Source organism: Myripristis murdjan, chromosome 22, assembly GCF_902150065.1.
Source record: "Myripristis murdjan chromosome 22, fMyrMur1.1, whole genome shotgun sequence".
Classification (NCBI taxonomy): Eukaryota; Metazoa; Chordata; class Actinopteri; order Holocentriformes; family Holocentridae; genus Myripristis; species Myripristis murdjan.
Window position 1 is genome coordinate 26,921,064 of NC_044001.1, and position 20,994 is coordinate 26,942,057.

General features: G+C 38.6%; 1 protein-coding gene and 1 non-coding gene across 2 annotated transcripts; both read right to left on the reverse strand.

Annotated features, from left to right (window-relative positions):
* Positions 1–1,656: 1,656 nt before the first annotated feature.
* Positions 1,657–19,572, reverse strand: LOC115354738 (calpain-1 catalytic subunit). Its single transcript, XM_030045229.1, has 22 exons — positions 19,520–19,572; positions 17,920–18,174; positions 17,641–17,710; positions 17,421–17,539; positions 16,827–16,960; positions 16,448–16,622; positions 13,379–13,453; positions 12,737–12,822; positions 12,108–12,182; positions 10,620–10,780; positions 8,250–8,416; positions 7,219–7,230; positions 6,865–7,073; positions 6,637–6,676; positions 6,444–6,509; positions 5,558–5,615; positions 5,381–5,442; positions 5,036–5,104; positions 4,418–4,496; positions 3,490–3,606; positions 2,339–2,391; positions 1,657–2,228 (listed from the first exon to the last, which is right to left on the reverse strand). Exons 2-22 carry the CDS (start codon positions 18,154–18,156, stop codon positions 2,202–2,204), a joined length of 2,091 nt encoding a protein of 696 aa, XP_029901089.1. The 5' UTR covers positions 18,157–18,174; positions 19,520–19,572; the 3' UTR covers positions 1,657–2,201.
* trnap-cgg (transfer RNA proline (anticodon CGG)) lies at positions 15,662–15,733 on the reverse strand. Its single transcript has one exon. It is a non-coding gene; the product is annotated as a tRNA-Pro (tRNA).
* Positions 19,573–20,994: the final 1,422 nt, after the last annotated feature.

The window sequence follows — 20,994 nt, forward strand, 5'->3', positions numbered from 1 at the left end:
ATTCACCATAAAGGGGTGGGATGGTGGGAGTTTGGGGTCTACATGATGAAGTTTCAAAAAGAATTTGAGTGGCAGCCACATGACCCACACTGTGACAATGTTTTGGTTGATCCTCCAATATGAACTGTGCAAGTGAACTTGACAAAAAACAAGAAATTAAGAGCTTCCTATGAAAAATGCATCACATGGATTCATGCTTGGAATTCCATCAAAAACAAAGTGTGTAGTGAGGTAATGATTCAGATGGCATCCGATGGAACCCTAAATGCTCCATTTTTCCCAGGTGAAAACGAGAAGGACAAGCCTGAAAAATGACAGCTTTATGTGTGTCAGGCTCCTCGGGAATGGGATTATTTGTAGCAATCACCCCTTGTTAAAAAAAAAAAAAAAAGAAAAAAAAAAGGATGTATTGTTGTGATCAGTTGTTGGACTTACTATGTAAGCCTAGTAGTGCACCACAACCACTAAAAATGAGCTCAGGAAATCAATCTTCTATAGCAATAGGCCAGCAAGAGAATAAAACATGGGTGCACATTTTAAAATTAAAGAATGAGGCCTATGTTAAAGCTAGTCTATGCAAAACTCCACGTCCACTGAAGTGAGGACTGATGTGGAAGATGCACAGAAGCTGATGGTTAAGTCTACATGGTTATCATCATTGGCTGACTCACTAATAAACTATATGCTTATTCCTCATTTTTGTCAGTTCAGTCTTAAAGGTCCTCACTGCAATTGACCATCTGCAAATTTGCATTGTGAATCTTCTAAGCTGGACCAGGTGGACTTTGTGTATTGGTGCTTCCAAATAGCAGCAAGAGTTAACATTAAAAAAAAAAGAAAAAGAGAAAGTGCATACCAACATCCAGAACCCATGTAAGGTCTGTAAGGTCACGTCATTCAAGTTAACATGCTTATATTTACTGGCATGGCTGGACTGCTATATTTTATACAAGAACATACCAAATTAAGGGCAGTGGCACAAGAACTAATGTCAGTCATGCCAGCATATACACTGGCTCTATGCACTGTGGTGGATGCTAAACAGGTAAGGGCTTGGCTTGTGTTTGGATGGGTGACTTCCCGTGAGATAACAGATGTTGCTGCTGGAGGTGATGTTGGTCGGCCAGTAGGGGGCAGTCTTACATCTAAATCCAAATACCCCCAGCGCTCTGACAGTGACACTGTGCAGTGGAGATGCTGTCTTTTGGAGGAGACATTTAACCATGAAAGATCCAGCAGCACTCTGGCTAAATTCCCAACCTGGCTGTCTCCATCTGGCCACCTAATCTTCCCCAAGTATAACTGGCTCAGTCATTCCCTCCCTCTCCATCTCACACTGATGTGTGGTGAGCGTTTTGGTGCAAAATGGCTGCCATGCATCACCCAGGTGGGTGCAACACATTGGTGATGGCTGAGGTGAGTTTCCCCCCTTCACTGTAAAGCACTTTGAGTATCTTGATAAAGCTCCCTATAAATGTAAATAAATCCATTATAATTATTATCGTTAGTGGTAGTATTATGATAATTATAATGTGGGTAAAGCTTTCTGTGGAAGGAGGGCTGCTCACTGCTGTTTAGCACAGATTGAGTCTAACTCTTCCTGCAGGTTATTTTATAGAATCTGAAAGTAAATCAGAAGGCAAGGGAAACATATTGGGATACATTCTTTATTTTGAAAACTGCCAAAATAGATATTCCTCTCCATAATAATAGAACAGAAATGCAGTAACATAATGCATCATTTACCTTATTTCTGAGATTCTCCCAACTCCATTGTGCATACTATCTTATAAAAGGTAATGAATGTAATGTATAAAAAAGTTACAAATATACCAAATTTAGCTTTGACTAATAAAAATGATATATAGTTAACTAATTTCACAGGAAAAGAACACAAACAGTCATCTGCGTTAAAAATTACAAAGAAATTACAAAGTAATTGCTAGATCTGCTCTACCTTGGCATACAGAATAACACTATATTAAAAAGCCGTGTTGTAGTCTGAGAAAGAGGTTTTTGAGGACAGATTTCACTATTCACCATTCTAAGTCACAGTGTATTATCAGAGCAGACTACCTGATATAATACTCTACTTTTATCTATTGAGAAGTTTAATATAAAAAAAAAAAAAAAAAGTCCTGTACAATATCTGGTCCTGTAATTCTTGGCTCTGCATTTGTCAGTCTCTCTTTCCTGTTAGATTATGTGTACATTGAAATAAACAGCCACTGGAAATGAAAAGAGGGATGGGTGATTAATGCACTGTGCCAGTATTTCTTGGATAATGATGATACTTGAATGAAAGGTCTTTTTCATTATTATCATAATTGTTGTTTACCTCTGATTCTCGAAGAGACATGACCATTCCTTCAGAGAGCTGTTTAAAGATGCCTGTCAGAAACAATATGTACTGTGTTACTTGACCAAAACAAACAGAATGAAGGCAGAAGCTACAAGTCTGTTATGTATTCATGTCATGATGAAGAAGTCATGAAAAGGTTAAAGTTAATGTCACACAATGTTTGCTAAAATGAACATGGCTGCCACCAAACAAGGGACTCGAACCCTGGTCTATTGGTTGTGCAATCTGTCAGCCCAACCATGTCCTAACATGATGTTTTTCAGCCATTTGTACTGTTATGAAACTTGAAAATGTGACATTTCAACTTATTCTTGCTTGGCAGAAACATAAAATGCCGACATTTTTTCCTGGTGACTGAGCTGATCTGTGTCATGCTTGGATTTGGGACAATTAAGAGAGTTAAAGTTGTAGTCCATCTTAGCCTATGTTACTAATTGCTGTAAGACAGTCGGGAATTGACATCAGGGCTCTCAAGTCTCACGCATTGGGTGTGAGACATGCATTTCAACCCGTTCACACACTCACACGCCACACCTTGTATTTCTCACACAGAGAAGCTACCAGGATAGCGCCCACCAAGTTGCGCCGCTATTTTTTATAACAGTAGAACAGGTAGAGGAATCAAGTGAGCTCCGGGTAGAGTTCAGAAGGCCCTGCAACACACCAGCTAATCAAATAAAAAGAATATTCCAACGATATATTGACTGACACGCTCGCTGAAGTAGCTACAGAAGACGTCAATTGACAGATTGATGCATTTCCCAGGAAATGATGGTTGCTGCATTTTCAGTTTGTTTGGGAGAAGAGGAACTGGGTCATTAGTATGAGCAGTGATAATCACCATGGCTGCACAGACAAAGAGAACAGCATCACCTATAGAAACTCAAACTTCATCAACAGAGAATCTCAGGAAAAATCACAGTCCCGCCCACACTGTTTGATTGACAGTTGATCTCTGGGAAGTGCAGTGCACAAACAGCCCAACAATGAACACTTACACCAAAATAATGAAAAAAATAAAAAAAATAACCTGGTGGGTTAGATATGTCATAATAGGCTATAAAATGTCCAGAACATTGTAATACTGTTCTCTACCATAATCAGGTGTGTGATTTAACTTCACTTACTGTACATGCAGTCCATGCGAAGGACAAGATTGATGAAGCTCTCCAGTGTCATGTTCAAAGTGGAGTCACCATAGCGCAGAGCCAGAATGTTCAGCATGTCATCGCTGACCTTGATCCCTGAGCAACACACACAGCAAAGTCAGCGGCTCTGGCTGCGAGTTAATTCCTTCACCTTCTTATGGCTTGGCGTGTCACTTACCTTACTAGGATTGGTGGTTTTTTATTTGCTGTTATGGCTTTTCAGCTGTCTTTATGCATTTTTAAACAGCAGCCTCAATTTTTCATTCACATCAACCACATGAGACATTTCAACAATCAAGCAAAAGTAAAGCAACATTTACCACTGAAACTGGGCCAGCAGCCATGTGAATAAACAGCTGTGCAGGGAATCACTTTGTTTTGCATTTTGACTATTTTTCATCCAAGGCCTAATTGCACCTCATTTGTTGAATTAAAGGTTAAGCACTGTTATGTGACAAAAAATGTGGCTTTGGCAAACAAAAAGCAGAGGCTTGATGATGATAAATGTCAGGTGTAATTTACTTTAGTTTAGCAAGACAATAGTGAGGCTCCACTCCCATCGCTCTCATCACCTCTGAAGGTTTTGAATTGACTGAATAGATCACACCCCAGCTTATCTGTGCAGCATCTAACATGTCTTTTCTCACAGATAATGCATGACTCTTGTTGAAGCTTGTCCAGCTACATATGAAAGTTCCCACACTCAAAATAACGTCCTGTTCCGTTCCATTCCAATAGTCGGAGAAAAGTGGAAAACCATGTTTAACAGGAGGCTGCTTGACACTGTACACTGTTTTTGTGCACATTCAGTTCTGAAAACTGGAGTGAATTGGACAAATGCCAAGCTGGTCCTGGTGCTGCATGTCTATGGTGAGGAGAAGATCTTATTGTACAGCTGGCAGTTTACCTGAAGCCATGATCGCATTTCTCAGCTCAGTCAGTGACAAAGTTCCTGTGCGGGAAACATCCGTGCGGAAGAAAATGTCCTGGTGAGAGAGCAGACTGTTAACAGGTGTTCTGAAACTTGGAGGTGAGGAGAGCAAGAAAACATAGATATCTATTAAAAATAGTACAGTTTTCAACACAATGACAGTCAAGCTTTTTTTTTTTTTTTTTTTTTTTTTAAGGCAAACTGTGCAGTTTGACAGGAAACTACATAGTAAAAATAATCAAACCCCTCAGGTTCATATAGTTTGAGCTCGGGCTGCTAAGGCCAGTAAAATAGCATTAATGGAATGCTTTAAATGTCTCTTGGATCAAATGTTTTTATGTCAAATGTGCATATTATCATCAAGCATAATGTGGTCAAAGAGTGTGTTAAACTCATAAGGCATTCTTTGAGAATTCATTGGCGATGATCATTTTTTTACCACAACAAAATGGTGTGCCCTTCCCTTTGAAACTGCATAGTCCGCCTTCAAGCAAATATTGTCATTGTGGTCATTACTAGAGGAAGCTACTAATCATTACTGTGTATGAAATGCTCTGGCTGTTCTACAACTTAAAGCTGGAATCGTCCATTCACCTTGTATGTGACAACCTTCTTCCACAGACGAAGAAATTCATCACCGTTCAGCTTGCCAGTGATGGATGTCTTTGAAACTGATAATTAAAGTCCACATGTTGCTGCATGTTGTTGCCTAAGCTAAAATGCCAGATGATGCACTTGCAGGTTTCTCTGTAAATATGCATGTGATGTTTTTGCTATCGATCTACTAGAGAGGGGGAGAGAGAGAGAGATAGAGAGAGAGATAGAGAGAGAGAGAGAGAGAGACGGGGGATAGAGAAGAAGAGAGAGAGAACATTTCATATTTTTAATGTGATGTGGTTATGCCAAATCACAATGAATAATTCATGAACAACAGGATACATCCATCAGAGCAACCATGCTGCGACAGGCGTCCAGACTGAAGCCTCCAGCTTTCAAGTCCCCTGAGTGATACAGAAAACCAAATTAAATTAAAACTGATTCATGTACCAATAATTTATTGAGTTCTTATGTGGCCTGTTTGTGTCTGTTTGTGTTGTAAAGCTTGACAGTCCTCACCTTGGAGGATTTTTTCATTCAAAAGCATCTGGAGCCGCTGAGCATCCACTTCCTGATACTTAGGAGAAAACAGAGGTGGGACAAAATGACTTGGGTAAGCTTTCTGTGAGTGACATGCACAATTGTCCTAACAGCACAACAATCTCCCAATCCAAGAGATGAATCAATATCAGGCTGTGCATAGCAATTCCTTCTAGTCCAAAAGATGCAAATATATGCAATACAGACAATTAGCTTAATTTAGTGGTCAACATTTTAATCCAAAGCATTTTACAGTACCATGCCCAACCATTTAGCTACAGTTATATGTTATCTGTTCTTACATGGATAATTCAGTCATTTTTGAAAAATCTGAGTTGTTCTGTAGGACAGTAGTGGTGTTATCTTCCTCTCATTGTTACTGAGAGCTGGATACTGACTGGATGCTTCTAGGTTCGAATCCAACCTCAGGCCTTTTGCTACATGTCATCCCCTCTCTCTCCTCTGCCTTTACTGTCTCTCTCTCTACTGTGGCTGTCAAATACAGCAGAAACGCCAGAACAAAATCTTTATTAAAACAAACAAACAAACAAAAAACACAGAGGAGCAGTAGAGACGAAAGTTGCTGGTTTTTGCTATCACTTGTTTTCTTCATTGAAGAAGCTGCATTATTCCTCCACTGCCCTCTGTCATGTAGCCTTCCTCTGAGCTACCTGCCAGCCATTGCTGCAGCTAAGGACCAGCACACAGAGCTTAGACCCACAAGACAATTGTGTTATAGTGTTTGTTTTTTAGATGGTCAGCTTTTTTATGTCATTTTGATCTGTCAAAAAATTGCGACACATCATCAGACCTCCATGATTAGAGGCTACCAGTTAGCTTTAACTGACAGCGAGACACAAAATACCTGGTCAGAGTACTGACGGAACAAGGTTCTCTTGTCCTCTTCACCTCTTCCCTCTGTCCCTACGGGCTAGAAATTGTGAGAAGACAAGAAAACCGAACCAAAACTTACTTACACAATAATATCGCAATACCAGCTGACAAAAATTAACGGTGTCAAAATATTGCACACAATATTGTACACACATCTTGCACACCTTTTCAACTTCCATATGACTGTGGTCACCAGAGTTCTCACTGAGGGGGGAAAAAATGAAAATTACACTTTTTAGCATTTGGATTTAGTTTGAATTATTTTCAAATAAAATGGTAAATAAAGAGTTTCTGCTTAATTTGCAATATGATGCCATATTTCACATTTTCCACTGTCCATTCATGCACTCATAACAACATTCAGACAAGCAGGAGGTGGAGAGACAGCATACTGGATATGGGTCTCTGCCTTGGACAGGATGGACAGGATGAAGGAGGCTGTCTCGTTGGGCTTGAAGGTGGACGGCACGATCAGGTACTCGCCAGGCTTCAGTGTGAAGAACTCCATCACCTCACGTGCGTTCATGTAGGTTTTAGTTTGGGCCACAGGCAGGTGGGTGTTGAAGAAAGAGGCGGGGAATTTCCCTTGCTGTTTCCTGTACTGTGATAATAAATGGATATTTCTTTCCTATACAGTGTATATCCATCACCATAGCTGCATCACATAGCTGACATATGTCTTCTGTGTAAAATGTATAATTAAAGACTGAAAAGAAGGAAAAGGTTTGTATAACATTCTTACTCACCTCTTCAGTCAACTGGGAGGAGATGGAAGGGAAAATGAGAAAAGCAGTTAGTTCACATACTCCTAAAGCAAAAATGTGGCAAATTCTCAAGTGTAATTGCATGAAATAAATAAATAAATGAATAAATAAACACATTCAAAATGTAAACCAGATGACTCAAACAAGACTCAAACTACAGTCATTGGCCAGTACCTATGTAAAGTAATGTTCACTCCCAGTATGTCTGGACTGTTTTATTCAACCTCTGCAGTGTTTCCTCTTACAGTTTGGTTCATTTGATCAGATTAGAAAAATGCAGTTCAAACTCATGGCATCAAATAACCACTCTGAGACGACTGAAAAGTCTCGATCCTCTAACAAGAGAACTAAGGTGTGGTTCACTTGAAGTGAGGAAATAACCCCGGTCAACTCGATGTTGGTATTTGATAGCCTGTATGTTATTCATGCTTGAAAAGCACAGGGGGGAAAATGAGGCAAGGACAAGCCACAGTTTTCTTTTATGTTCTCAAAGTCCAATGTTCCCAGGGTTCTATGTTCCCCAGCTTTATATAGCACATAATGGGAACCTGAAAAAGACATTTGATTCAGCTGTTATCACACCATTAAATGGACATGATCAGTCATAATCAGCCCACAGGTATGGATTAGTAGGGCCCTACTGCACCTTCTAGTGGGACAAAGCTGTGATCATCTATTCCTATTGTCAGGGTTAGTGTTAATATGAAATCAACAGAATATTGAACCGGGGAGCCTAAGACCCTGGGAACATAGATACACTTGGGCTACAGACCAATAGAGATGGCCTCTGCTGGATTTGGTGGAATTATACACACTGTAGGGCATTAGTGAAATTTTTCAGTTTCAGTTATTCAAGACGCAGTGGTGGTCCAGGTTCAACTAGGCTGCATAGTCTTGTCTTTGTTAGTTTCCATTTACCTTGAATATTTTCATGACACACTGTCCACCTGTGTGCATCACATGTCCAAAATGGTCCTCAGCCCATAACAGAAGCAACAAAGAGTAACGTTTACCTCATATATCATGAAGCCAATGTGAAGATTTTTGACGAGGCGTCTGTTTCTCTTGTCAGGCTTTTGCATGAGAGACACCAGCATGTTTTTCTCCCCCTGCTTCTGAGCACATTCATCGAGCAAACCTTGAATCTTGACCCGATATTGTGGATTTGTCCAGAAACTGTCTGAAACGTAAAGAAAGATCAGCATATTTTAGCATTTTGACCATAAGTATGGTCAATAATTTGATTAACTGAATGAGTCAAAATCAAATTCTCCTGTTTGTGTCATGACTGATGGACAGAAAAACCTAGGATTGAGCAAGTCTAACTGACATGGACTCACTCCTTATGTATTCTCCCATTGGTGGTGATGGCAGTGCAATAAAAGCACTGTATATTCTTGTATTGGTGGATATATCCCAGCTTGCAGCTCCAATACATTTCTATGAACTTCTTACATACACTGCATGTCCATGTGTCTTAAAGGTTTATAGATGGGTGTTACCTGGTAACTGTGTAACTGTTAGACTTACTCATATGTTTACCAGATAACATATAACCTTGTGTGTTATGGGTAGTTCTACAACACAGCAAATGTGTAGGGGTGAGTTAATGTAAAATTATTCTCTGGAAATTGCATCAGGCAAGTTTTAATTGGTGTTGTGTAGTATGTACAGTGTTAATACTAATAATATTTTTGCTGTATTGCTTCACTTTTTATGTTGCCTATATCTGTTTTGTACACTCAATGCCAGATAGGTTTTTGGTGTGAAAGATTGTTAAAGAAGACTGCTCTCTTATCTTATCTTAAACACTTTCCACAGCCATGTTCTGTGACTCTTGAGGAACTGAAGTTGTCATAAATGTTAAATGTGAAGAATATTTACTTGGATTGACCCTGTAATTTGCTGTGGAGTGACACAGTTCTTTGTTAAACACAAAGCTGCACTACGTAACTTCAAGCTTTGGTGGATTCAAGTTATAGCAAGAGATAATGAAGGACTTCATTACCCAGAAATCATGTAGTGAGATATAAGTAACTGTGCAGTCACTACAGTTTCATGCCATCATCTCATGCACACTGAGATTATTTCTGTCCCGTAACCAAACGATTGAAATTTAACTATACAAATAAGGCAAATCTGTTGCATCTCAATTTGTGGCGATAGCGCATTTTGTCTTTGTAGCAGTTTTATAATTCTGATGAGTAAAATGAGTGAATTTTACATGTCACCTGGTGCAGCGTCAAGGTTTTTCCCCCCATATAGTGAAAGTGTGATACATTTACTTCCATAGCATAATGAATACATGCTTTGAATGACCACTAGGAGGGTGTTTGTAATCAGTCAGTCCTGCTTCCAGGGTCATGGTAGCTTAGTTGTACAAAACGTTAAAGGCAGGGTGAGTATGATTTTTCCTTTAAAAAAACAAAACAAAACAAACAAAAAAACAAAACTAAAGAGCCACACGGAAATAATCGCGGAGTCACTTCTGAGTCACTAGAAGTGTTTGTTGGTGTGTGCATCTGCAGAGACTAGATTTTCTCTTTTCGACCCCTCTGGGCATCGGCCTTTGGGAAGTGGGTGTGTAGCTCCCAGCCAATCACAGCATGACTGATAGCACAATATCCAGTAGGAAGCTAGGAAAGTTGCGGATAGCAGACTGGACTGCAGTTTGCAGATTGCCAAAAAAAAAAAAAAGGAAATACAGAGAAGCCAAACGCCAAGTGGAAAAAGCTCATTCCACAACGAGAGTGAATCTGGGATTGGCTTTTAAATGCTGGTGAACATTGAAGGAAAAGACGAGGAGTGACATTCTGTTAGCCTGTTTTCTGTTGAACATTTTCTGGGCCATCACCATCCTAGAAAATGAAACCTCTCTGCTGCAGTGTTAACAAACCACAACCTACTCATTCTGCAGCTAATTTAAAAAAAAAAAAAAAAAAAAAAAACACATTTCCGGTATGGAAATGAGTGATACACTTCAGTCTCATGTGGATCTTGTTGGATTATTTTGTCTCTCACCCCCGATTCAAAAATGTGGTGCAGACTGTCAGCAGCAAGGTAAACGCCTGATTTGAATGAACTTTTTCTGTGGCAACAGTGTTGATTGCAGTGACAGAGGCTCTCACATAACTTATCTTAAATTTGGATATATTTATCTGCAGAATGTACAATTTCAGATTTGTTTACTTGCCAGTTTTGTGCTGTAATATACTGTTATAATGTCACATTCAGGGCTCAGATTTGACAACAAAGAGAGAAAAGAGGTGGAAAACAGGTAAGTGCTGAGCCTGGTGCTAAGCACAGGTTAGTTTCAGAATTATTAATTAGTTCTGAAATCATGTAGTGCAGGTTTAAGTTGAAATTCAGATATGAATAAATACCACGATAATTTGTGCATCCTCCAGCGGTGGTGCCTGCAACCCATCTGCCATCATGGAAAGAAGACTTCCAGTGGCAAGAGGAGTTTCCATCGAGGAAGTCGGGGCACAGAGAGCAGATGTCAAGATCTGAGAAGAACCTGCAGAAGTCTCCCATGGCCATCCTTTGGAAATCACAGATCAGTTTAGATAACACACATATTACTGTTTTTTTGTTTTTGTTTTTGTTTTTTTCCATGAAATCTGAAGCCATAGAGGCTCTAAGATTCTAGATGGAAGACCTTTTTCCTTTAGTCTGCGCCTACTGGTTGATTTTTTAAGGGGTGTAAACTGTCTACAGGCTACCAGTTCCAAAAATCTAACAGAAAAAAAAAACTTCTGAAATAGATGCAGATGAACATATTTTGTACATAGCAGACTGCCTTCTCAAAATGACTCAACTCCTCTCATTGATTGCTGTCATCATCTGACTAAATCTGTTTCCTGCGCACTATAGAAAATATGAGTTTCTGAATTCCATTGCGTACACAGAGTTTATTACATGTCAGAGTGTGACAGAATGGGGACAGGAGAGCAGAAAGGGTGGGTGGTGGAAAAGTATTAAGTTAATGTGACAAACACTACATCGCTACAATATGTCTTTTGTTTTACACCGAAGAGCTACGAAGCCATTTACAATGTGTGGCTTGCAATCCTTAAAGCTCACTGTATACATTTTAATATATTTTTGTGACTTTTGATTGGAATGTATGTCAGATTTTTTTCTTCCTGCCTGTCTTTTTAACCATGTTTTTTAGCTTCCCCTTGGGTAGCTCTAACACTCACTTCATTTTCATGCAAAATGAAGCACGCATACAGTTAACTGGATATCTCTCACAAAAATCGCAAAGATATCTATACTCAACTACCAGCTTTTCAACTTTTACTGTTTAAAATATGAAAGGTTTATTTCTTTCACATTCAGATAGGCAAAGATACTGTGCAGCAGGCATACCGTACATATACTGCTTCTGTGCATGTGAAACAGTGGGTGTCAAACACACTTTCTCCTACTCCTGAATTTGGTTTCAAATAGTTTCAAATGTTCTAATTTTTATTGTCTTGAGGTCTGAAAGCTTTTGGATCAGACAACAAAAGACAAATTGTTCCTGGTAATGGCAATGTGCAGTAAAGAAAGGAAAATTATAGAAAAAGCTAACATAAGAGCTAGTGCTGTAGTTAGGTATTAATTAAAGGGTGTGTATACTTGTGCACGCAAGTTGTTGTAGGTTTCCATTTCTGTTTCCATTGTGCAATAATAATGTGTGAAACCAGTGTTTTACATTTGACAGTGTGTGACAATTTGAATGTATTATTATAATGATGTATTGATTAATGCTGTATTAAAGTGGTTACCTGGCTTTTTAAGCTAACATTGTGGTGTGTGTCTGTCAGCTGGCACAGAAAACATGTTGCACTGAGTTCTGCTTCATCTCAGTAAGCCATGCTTACCAAAACTCCCCATCATCATCCACTGCAAGGCACATATCACGATCTTCACGACTCACGGTTTGCCACAAAGGGGACCTTGGAAGACAACATGTAGAAATGAATTGGGGAGGTGAAAGTTTGTTTGCATGTGAAGAATATCTGGCTGCCTTGTCCATTTGGATCCAATACATAAAGATGCCTGTAATCTAAGAAGTCACACTAGAACATTTGGCTTTTGTCCCAGAAGATGTTCAAGTAGGCATGGAAAAACTGGTTTCTGATAATCAGGAAGATTACTGTGAGAAAGTTTGGCTTGACTCTCACAGCTCTGTGCCAAACACCCTGCAGTCTTTAATACATGAATGACAAAGAAAGCATAGAGAGGCCATGTTTTTACAAGAGGCAGAGGAGAAGCATCAATACTTAGGTTGACTGTGGCAACCTGAGCGCTTTGAGCTGAAGACAGCTGTGCAGACATGGTCAAATGCTCTCTGAAGAAGTAGTTGTGACATTTGTTTCCTGAGAACTAATGGCATAATTTTTTGTTTTTCTAATAGAGGCGAGACCCAGCTGGTCCATGCAGGCACTGTGCCATGCAGTTTTAAGCAAAATGAACAATTTCTTGGTCAGTAATTAAGAGATGTTCTCACTTGTCGCTCCAGTCCCCGATCCACTCTCCTTGGCCCCAGGGGTTCCACAGACGCACCAAGTTCACAGCTTCCCCCCGGCTCATCACCTGAAATCAAAACAGCAGCAACACTGAAGAAAGCATCACCACACCTTACTTTCTTAAGGCTTACATAAATAATGTCAAATTCTTGTTTTAGTTGGAATGGCAAAATTTGGACTTATTTTTCCTTCAGTAAAATTTTATAATGGACAGCACAGCCTCAACTGAATTTAGCCATGTCTTGGCTCACTGATCAGAAGTCACTGTCGGAAATCAAGCAACAACATTTCATTGCAAAAAACTCACTGCTGTGTTTTTTTGTGCAATGACAATAAAGAAAGTCTAAGTCTAAGTCTCTAAGTCCAATGGAGAAATACAGTATTTTCAGTTTACACCAGCCTGCGCTGAACATGAGGCCTAACAGTACAATATGTCACAAGTCACATAAATAATACTATGAATCATCTGCTAAGATGTGCTTCCTCAAGTGGAAGCTGAGAAAAGTTCTTGGAAGTACATTGTACTGAGAGATAAATGTCATTGTGATAAAAAGTAATATGAATTATATCAAATACATTTTGCAGTGTATTACAATCTTGACAGTGCATATACAGTTGTTTACCTGTTTCACCCCAGTGACAGTATAAGCATGGCCCTCCACTAATCCATTGGGTGCTACTGTGTTGGCAGATGTCTCCTACAAAACAGACATGTATCTTTACTATAAGCATGGAATTAAAAAAAAAAAAAAAAAAAATAGTACACAGATCAGCATACTGCTGTGAAATCTAATATAATGCAACAAATCAAAAACTTTTCCAGTAAAACTAAACCTTGACATATAGTAGTCTATGAGCAAAGAGTTCATAGACAAACCTTTTATAATGAGACTGCTCATACACGTCAGTGTCAGTCAGTTTTGATACACAAGTCTTCACCCAAACAAACAAACAGAGTTTTGAGTATGTATTGTGTTCACACTGTAAAAGTATATGAATATGCAGAATACTCAAGAATTCAACATAAATACTCAACTCCCTTAGTATTTTGAATGTGAAGGTACTGGACACTATTGCCCCACAATACAGTGCGTTTGGAAAGGAAGGAGCTAAAAATAAACCAAAATATTGGTTGATACATATTTGTTAGTTTGCTGTTTTTCAAATTGAAGTTATAAGGTGCCAGAGAACCACATGATGTAGGTCACTTGACAAGGACATGTTGCCTTATTTCCTGTTAGTAAAAAAAAACAAAACTGAATCATACCAACTGTCAAAACAGTATACTATTGAGATGAGTATACAGTAGGTACTGTTAGTATGGGAAACCAGTTGTATTTCCAACCGGGCTATTGCTTATCTTTTGTGTAGCATAAATGTTTTTAACTGTTACAAGCAGCTTGTAGCAGCACATTCTCATGCCTAGGGCATCATCTACCACCACATTGTCGAGGCCCTTCACTTCTGATACCAACAGTAAGGTTAGGATAAGGTAGGTTTAGGCTTAAAAATGGCACCAACACGTGATATCCCACTCCACCTCAGATGTGAGGCATCTTGTTTTAAACTTGCATTCCCTGCTTCAGGGTCCTGTGGCTTACATACCCGCCATCCACCCCAACTGCCTACCTAGTCCGACCTTCCTGGTCTTTACACTACGTTACCATCCCCTGTGTCTCACTCTGTCACCAAAGGGTGCCATTGGTTTGCCCTTTGCTGTTTGCAAACGCAGAAGAGTGAGACCAAGCTGCAGTATTTCATGCAACGGGGGTGAGAATGTACTGCTTGTATACAGTAAGTCAGTCTGTCAGTTGGTCAGTCACAAAAATTTAATACACTATGCATGTGCCTGTATGGGACTCACCTATCAAGAAAGGCAGACTATGTGGTTTCAAAGGGGATGGCACTCCACCTTGTTATGATGTGATAAAGAACATGAATGCCACTCAGTTTGCAATAGAAGATAACTTAGAAATGTCTTCGGGGTTCAGGCAAACCTTTTTCCCCATCATAACCCAAAATACAATGGTTTATGTTTTTGCCTACATTTGGCATAACAACGTTAGAGGTAAGACAGACTTTTAAAAGTGATACATTAATTCTCAGGGGTGGGTAGTAACACGTTACAAGTAATGTAAACAGGTGTAATTTTTGAGGAAAGAGTATGCTTCAAATTATTTACTGTAAGCTGTGCTTGTTTCTCTTACTGAAGGATTTTTTTGAACCGGTAATGTACTCGTTTCCTCTTTACACTTGACCAAATAGTTTGTGTTAGAATTGTTTTCCCTTTGTGATGGTTTAAGAGAAAGCTGATAATTTTCACACAGTGAGTTGACAGCCACACATCGCCCTGCAGCGTCACAGAGCATGCAAGCTGCAGTCAATGTCCTGTTCAGCGTCAAGTCAATCAGGTCAGCTAGCTAGCAATGGAAGGTCAAGCGACTTAATCAGAGGCTAATGATACTACAATGACTGGAAAAAAGGGAAACATTTACATTATGAAGCAAAAATTTCAGTATTTAAAAACTCATCATCCAAGCTACACAAACATATTGAGGTAAATTTTCATTGTTAAGCATTAGTTAAATGTAAGACCTAATGATAGAATCAGAATCAGCTTTATTGGCCAAGTATGCATTCACATACAAGGAATTTGACTACAGTAAACTTTAATCTCTCAGAGCAAATAGAAAAGTGAACAGTGCAGGAGAGGGTGAAGTACTGAGGCCGCCAGCCGCAGCACCATCTTGATCTATCAGCCAAACAAAGCCCACCATACTGAGCTGTTGTTGCCATGCCACTGTTTCACCATGTGCACAGCTTCTATTGCAGACATAACAAGACTTTTCAAAGCCTTGCTTGCTGTTCCATTTGGCAAGAGGCAGGCAGAAGGTGATCATTGACAAGGGCTCGTCCGGGATTTGAACCCGGGACCTCTCGCACCCGAAGCGAGAATCATACCCCTAGACCAACGAGCCACACATAGTCTCTTTTAAAATCAATTCGGTAATGTTGGACAAAATTCAGTTATACATCGAAAACAAACTTTTGGACATGTGTTTTATCTTGTGTAAAAGCATCTTGATTGAATGAAATTAAAGAAAAAAAAAATAGCCACAAATTCCAACTGGAACCATTACTGTTCTCCACCATCACATGACGAAAAAATAGACCAAACTGAAAATGTTTCAAGATTCAAGATCATAACTTAACTGGCAAAATAAATATAAATGTAAGTAAGTAAGTAAGTAAGTAAGTAAGTAAATAAATAAATAAAAAAAAAAAAAAAAAAAAAAAAAAAAAAATTACTCTATGGTTTATCAGTATTGGCATGAACCTGAGGAGATTTATCCTTCCTCAGGCTCATCCTTAACATTAATAAATCCTATTGCAACAGCATCGTCTGCCTTGAAGCCTTGTTTCTGGTTCATCTCAGTTCCCCCCAGTTCGTAAAAACTAGGATTACTATGCCAGAAAAACAAAGAGAGTCAATTTTTTTGGACCAAACTTGTTGTAGCTTATTACAGTCTATGTGCTTGTTTAACCACACACTACATGGAGTAGCTCATGCCAACATATAATTATAATTTGAGTACCTGACATTAAATATTGAATTGGCAATGATAATCCAGTAACAGTGACATTTATAAATAAGTGGTGTGTGTAGTTTTGTGTGGAATGTTCAGACTTACTCCCTGAGGTGTACCGCACCCCATCAGTGACTTGGACTGGGCTGCTCTGAACATGAGCTGCCACAGGTTTGGAGAGGCATCTGCCAACTGGAAACAAATATGAACGCCGCCGGTAAAGTCCACCAAAGCCTCCGAGGGAGTTCCAGCACTCATGTCTGAATAGGAACCACACACCCTGCCAGGAATGTATACACTATGATTATACTTCAACAGGTGCTTCAAAAGCAAAACAGATTTCATACTTGTATTTCATGCAGAGAAAACACCTTTGTAGGGCACATCTCTACATGTTTACAAGATGCACAGAGACATAGTAATAATCATTATTTCTATAATTATTCCTGTGTATGTGGCTTATGGTTGTATTTGGATTGCATACTTGGCATAGGCTTTCTCCAGCAACGCAGGCCAGAACTCATTTGGGGTTGTGGAGTGAACGAAGATGAGTCTTCCATCGATTGTCGGCAGCTTGTCATCAATAACAACATCCACCCACCTTCCAAATCTCCAGAACTGGATAATACCACAAGGAGAAAGAGGGGTTTCATGTACAAAAAAACACATGCACCATTTAAAACAAGTTACACCTCCTTTTATAAAATGGTTGCTGGCATTACAGTACAGTAATGATGTGCAATATGACTTAAGTTCTGAGTTAATCTAGGTGAAATTCCTCCATTAATTATGTCAAGGGTTAATTTTTTTCCCCCAAAAGTGTTTTGGAATGAAATATTATCTAAAGGCTTTCATGAATGCAGTGCAATATTGAAAATCAGTTTATTTTCATAGTTCTATAATCAATGTAATTGGTAGTAGTAGTAATAGTAGTAGCAGTAGTAGTATTGGTATTAGTATTAGTATTAGTATTAATATTAGTATTAGTATTAGTATGATTCATTCTAATATATACCAGTGAATAATAATGTCATCATAGTATTATCAAAATAAATTGTGCTGTGACTCTTTACTATACCCTGAAGTGAAACAGCCCACAGTAGTCTTCATCAAATGACTGCTCAAGTGGAACAACTTGTACAAGAATGTGATTCTGGAACGTCAAAGCTCCAATAGAGGCAAGAAACCAGCAGTTTCCTGACAAGACAAGGACAAGACAAAAGTCATGGAGGTATAATATGCACGCATGACAGTGAAGTGCAGGGATTTTTTTTTTATCACTGAGATAATTCCCCTACCAACTATTCCTTGACCAAAGTCAAACCTGGAGACGCCATCGACAATGAAGGCCGGGTTTGGAACAATTTTCTAAAACAGAGCAAGGGTTCACAAGAAAAGACATGCTTAAGTATTAAGAAAAATCTAATTTTCTCATTGCATTAGTAAATAGACAATATAGTAGTAATACCATGTCAATACTTTAATCAGGAGCCACTGCTTTCATTCTAAAATCAGAAACACTTTGGACATTGATGAATATTCACTACTTGGGATGATGGAGCCACCTGAGCACTTACCCTGGGTCTCAGCCACTCTATTCTGGATAGGTCAGAAGGGTTCACTACCCCTTGGCCGATGGAGTTTCTGTCAGGAGGGAAGAACTCGTCGATGTACCTTACCCCTTGGACAAGACAGTACTGCTTCAGCTGATTGAAGTCTTGGTTGAGGAACTTTTCAGGGCTGGCAAGGCTCCCGTATCCATCTTTCTTGTGACGAGTCTTCATGATGTTCAAGCACACACCAGGAGGAGGCATTGCTGCAGTTTTGGGGTTCTGTACGAGAACAAGACTTTGCTTTCAAGACTTTTTCAAGTCAGCAGTCAGTAGGTTTCGTGATTTAAAAATGAATGGTCTTATCAGCTTACTTTGAAGAACTGATAATATTCTTAAGTATATCTCAAGAATGCCCTTAATTCTCCAAAGTAAGGTGGTATATAAACTCTATGCTAAAGCGTGACAAAGTAAGGTGGTATATAACCTCTATGCTAAAGCGTGACAAAGTAAGGTGGTATATAACCTCTATGCTAAAGCGTGACATTTAGAAAACCCAGCAACAACCAGATGGATCTGATGAGTTTATTGAAATACAGTAAAATACTACTATCAGCTATGTTGATCTGCATCTCTTCTGGTTTCATAGCATCCCACATGTATGCTATGCTGGAAGAACATCTGCAATGATATGGAGTAAATTTATCCAGTAAAAAAGTGGACCATAGCTATACTTCTAGTTTAAATATTACTGTGGCGTTTACCAAAGAAGAATATCATCAAGCTGTAGGGTCCTGCTCACTGGGACTCTGATTACTGTTGGTTTTCATTGTACCCAATAACATCCAATCAATCATTGACTGACACCCACGCAATTTGAATGTGAGTAGTTAGCTGGTAGGAAAGAGAAGCAGCAGTTCTAAGGCCCAGATTAAGAGTTGCTGAACAATCTTGCCAACAATTTTTCAAACAGTTCAAGCTGCATATGCCAAAATAACAAGTAGTATTTCTTGAACCGATTAAGCATCACAGTTTAAAATCGGCTCTTTTCCATATCCATTTTAAAGCAGAAATGTATATAAATATATACATATAAATATATGTATATAATATATGTATATACATATGCATATACACATACGTAGGTTTTTAGAGGTTTTTAAATTCCCTGGCAGGGGGAACTGGCAGAAGTGCCAACTGTTTGCTGAAGGCAGTCCAACAAGTCGTGTGTCTGCACCCAGAGTCATGGATTACAACCAGGCTGTCATTTCGAAACTAGTTTGCAAGTCTTATGCAATGAGATTATGGTTTATCAAGCTATATAACGGGTATAATTAATTTTCAATGGGGTATAAATCAAGGCTGCTTGTTTCTGGTAAGAGCTTGCATGTTGCAAAAAACTTTATTCTCAAACACCTTGTAACCTTTTAAAGTATAAATAAACCACTCCAAATTCAAAAGGTAAATCAAAACCTGCTACCAAAAATAGTATTATGCATAAGTTATTTATTTTATGAATTGCATGGGTTTCATACAGCAAATTCATTTACATTTCTGGCGAAAACTAGTGGTGCAACAAGTTGTGAATTCAGCTGTGGAGCCTGCATCAATCTGTTGAAGATCTTACCTCAAAAAGTGTGACTGCTGAGGAGTCGTCCAGTAGACTAGGGGAAGAAGCTGTGTGTGAATGATGTCTCTCTGTGTGTGTGCATGTGTTATATAATGTCTCAATACACCTGAGGCTGCTGACGTCGGCAAGGTGTCCTAGTTTTGCTTCCAAGTTATATAATGAAACTCCACCTGTGTCTACCACATAGTGTTTTTGAAGATTCAAGTGTATTATAACAAGAAGAATAGATAGATAGATAGATAGATAGATAGATAGATAGATAGATAGATAGATAGATAGATAGATGAAAACTCCTCTAGTAGAAAATGAAAGTTCACTGGAAACCTGTAACCTGCAATAAAAAGCATGGCTTGCTCGTACTTTTGGCGCATTTATTACGTTCACTGACCAGTAACTGCCAATGATTTCTTAAGACAAACTGACATTTGCAGTTGCCTGTAGTGAAAAAGCTGCATCTGTTTCATTATCATTTGCTACCACTTGCTATTTACTCTCCAGTGAACTCATTTATCAGGACTCTAAGCTGTTTTGCCATGGTAGAATGCAAATGGCATCAAGAAAGCTAGAAGTGATATCATATTTACTCAAGCAAGTTACACAACATTAGTTTCATAAAAGGGTGAGGATTTAACAAGGTTATCATCCACTGGATATAATAGTATAATCTGGATATCCTTCTACAGTACACTCTGTCTTTCAGGCAACAAAAAGCCTTTTCGCATAGTGATGTTTCATGACATGTTTGAGGACAACCCAATGAAATGAGAACAACCCAACGACAAAATAAATACAATTTAAATGCTAATAACTATATCATTAAAATGTATTATGTGCATGATCCTTTCAAGATACACATTTACAAATTTTTTTAATAGTTTTTGTTTTTTATATTATTTTTTATTGTCATTTTGTTGAGTCAGGTCAACATTTGGCAATAACATTGGTCTCAGGGCAATAATAATCTCAGTGCAAAATAGTTATTTTAAGATATGGTAGCATTGATCAAAATTTTTTGTCAATGTATTAACTGCTATTCACAGGAAATGTATAGAAAACTGTTCTATGAAAGAAAGGAGCTGTTCAAATAGTGAGGACAGTGAACTGGACAGTGAACTGGACAACTTTCTCAGAACATGAGATATGTTCTGGGAAAGTTTATTTATTGAAACTTTCATTGTTTCTACTTTTTTCATAAATAAATGTTATGGAAATATAATTTTCCTTTGTGTTTTGTTACACTTATCACACTTTGAGGCAACCAAATAATTTTGGGCACTGGGAGTATAAGTTAAAAATACATATCAGTAATACAGTATTATTATTATTAGTAGTAGTAGTATTTCAAGGGAGGATTTCCAGTGTATAACAAGGTAAACACTCTGGATCGAGAAAGCTTGAGATGTTCAGTAGATCTACTTGTTCAAACTTGTTTGGAAGTAAGAAACAGCTACCATTTCCCATGGTGAGATGAA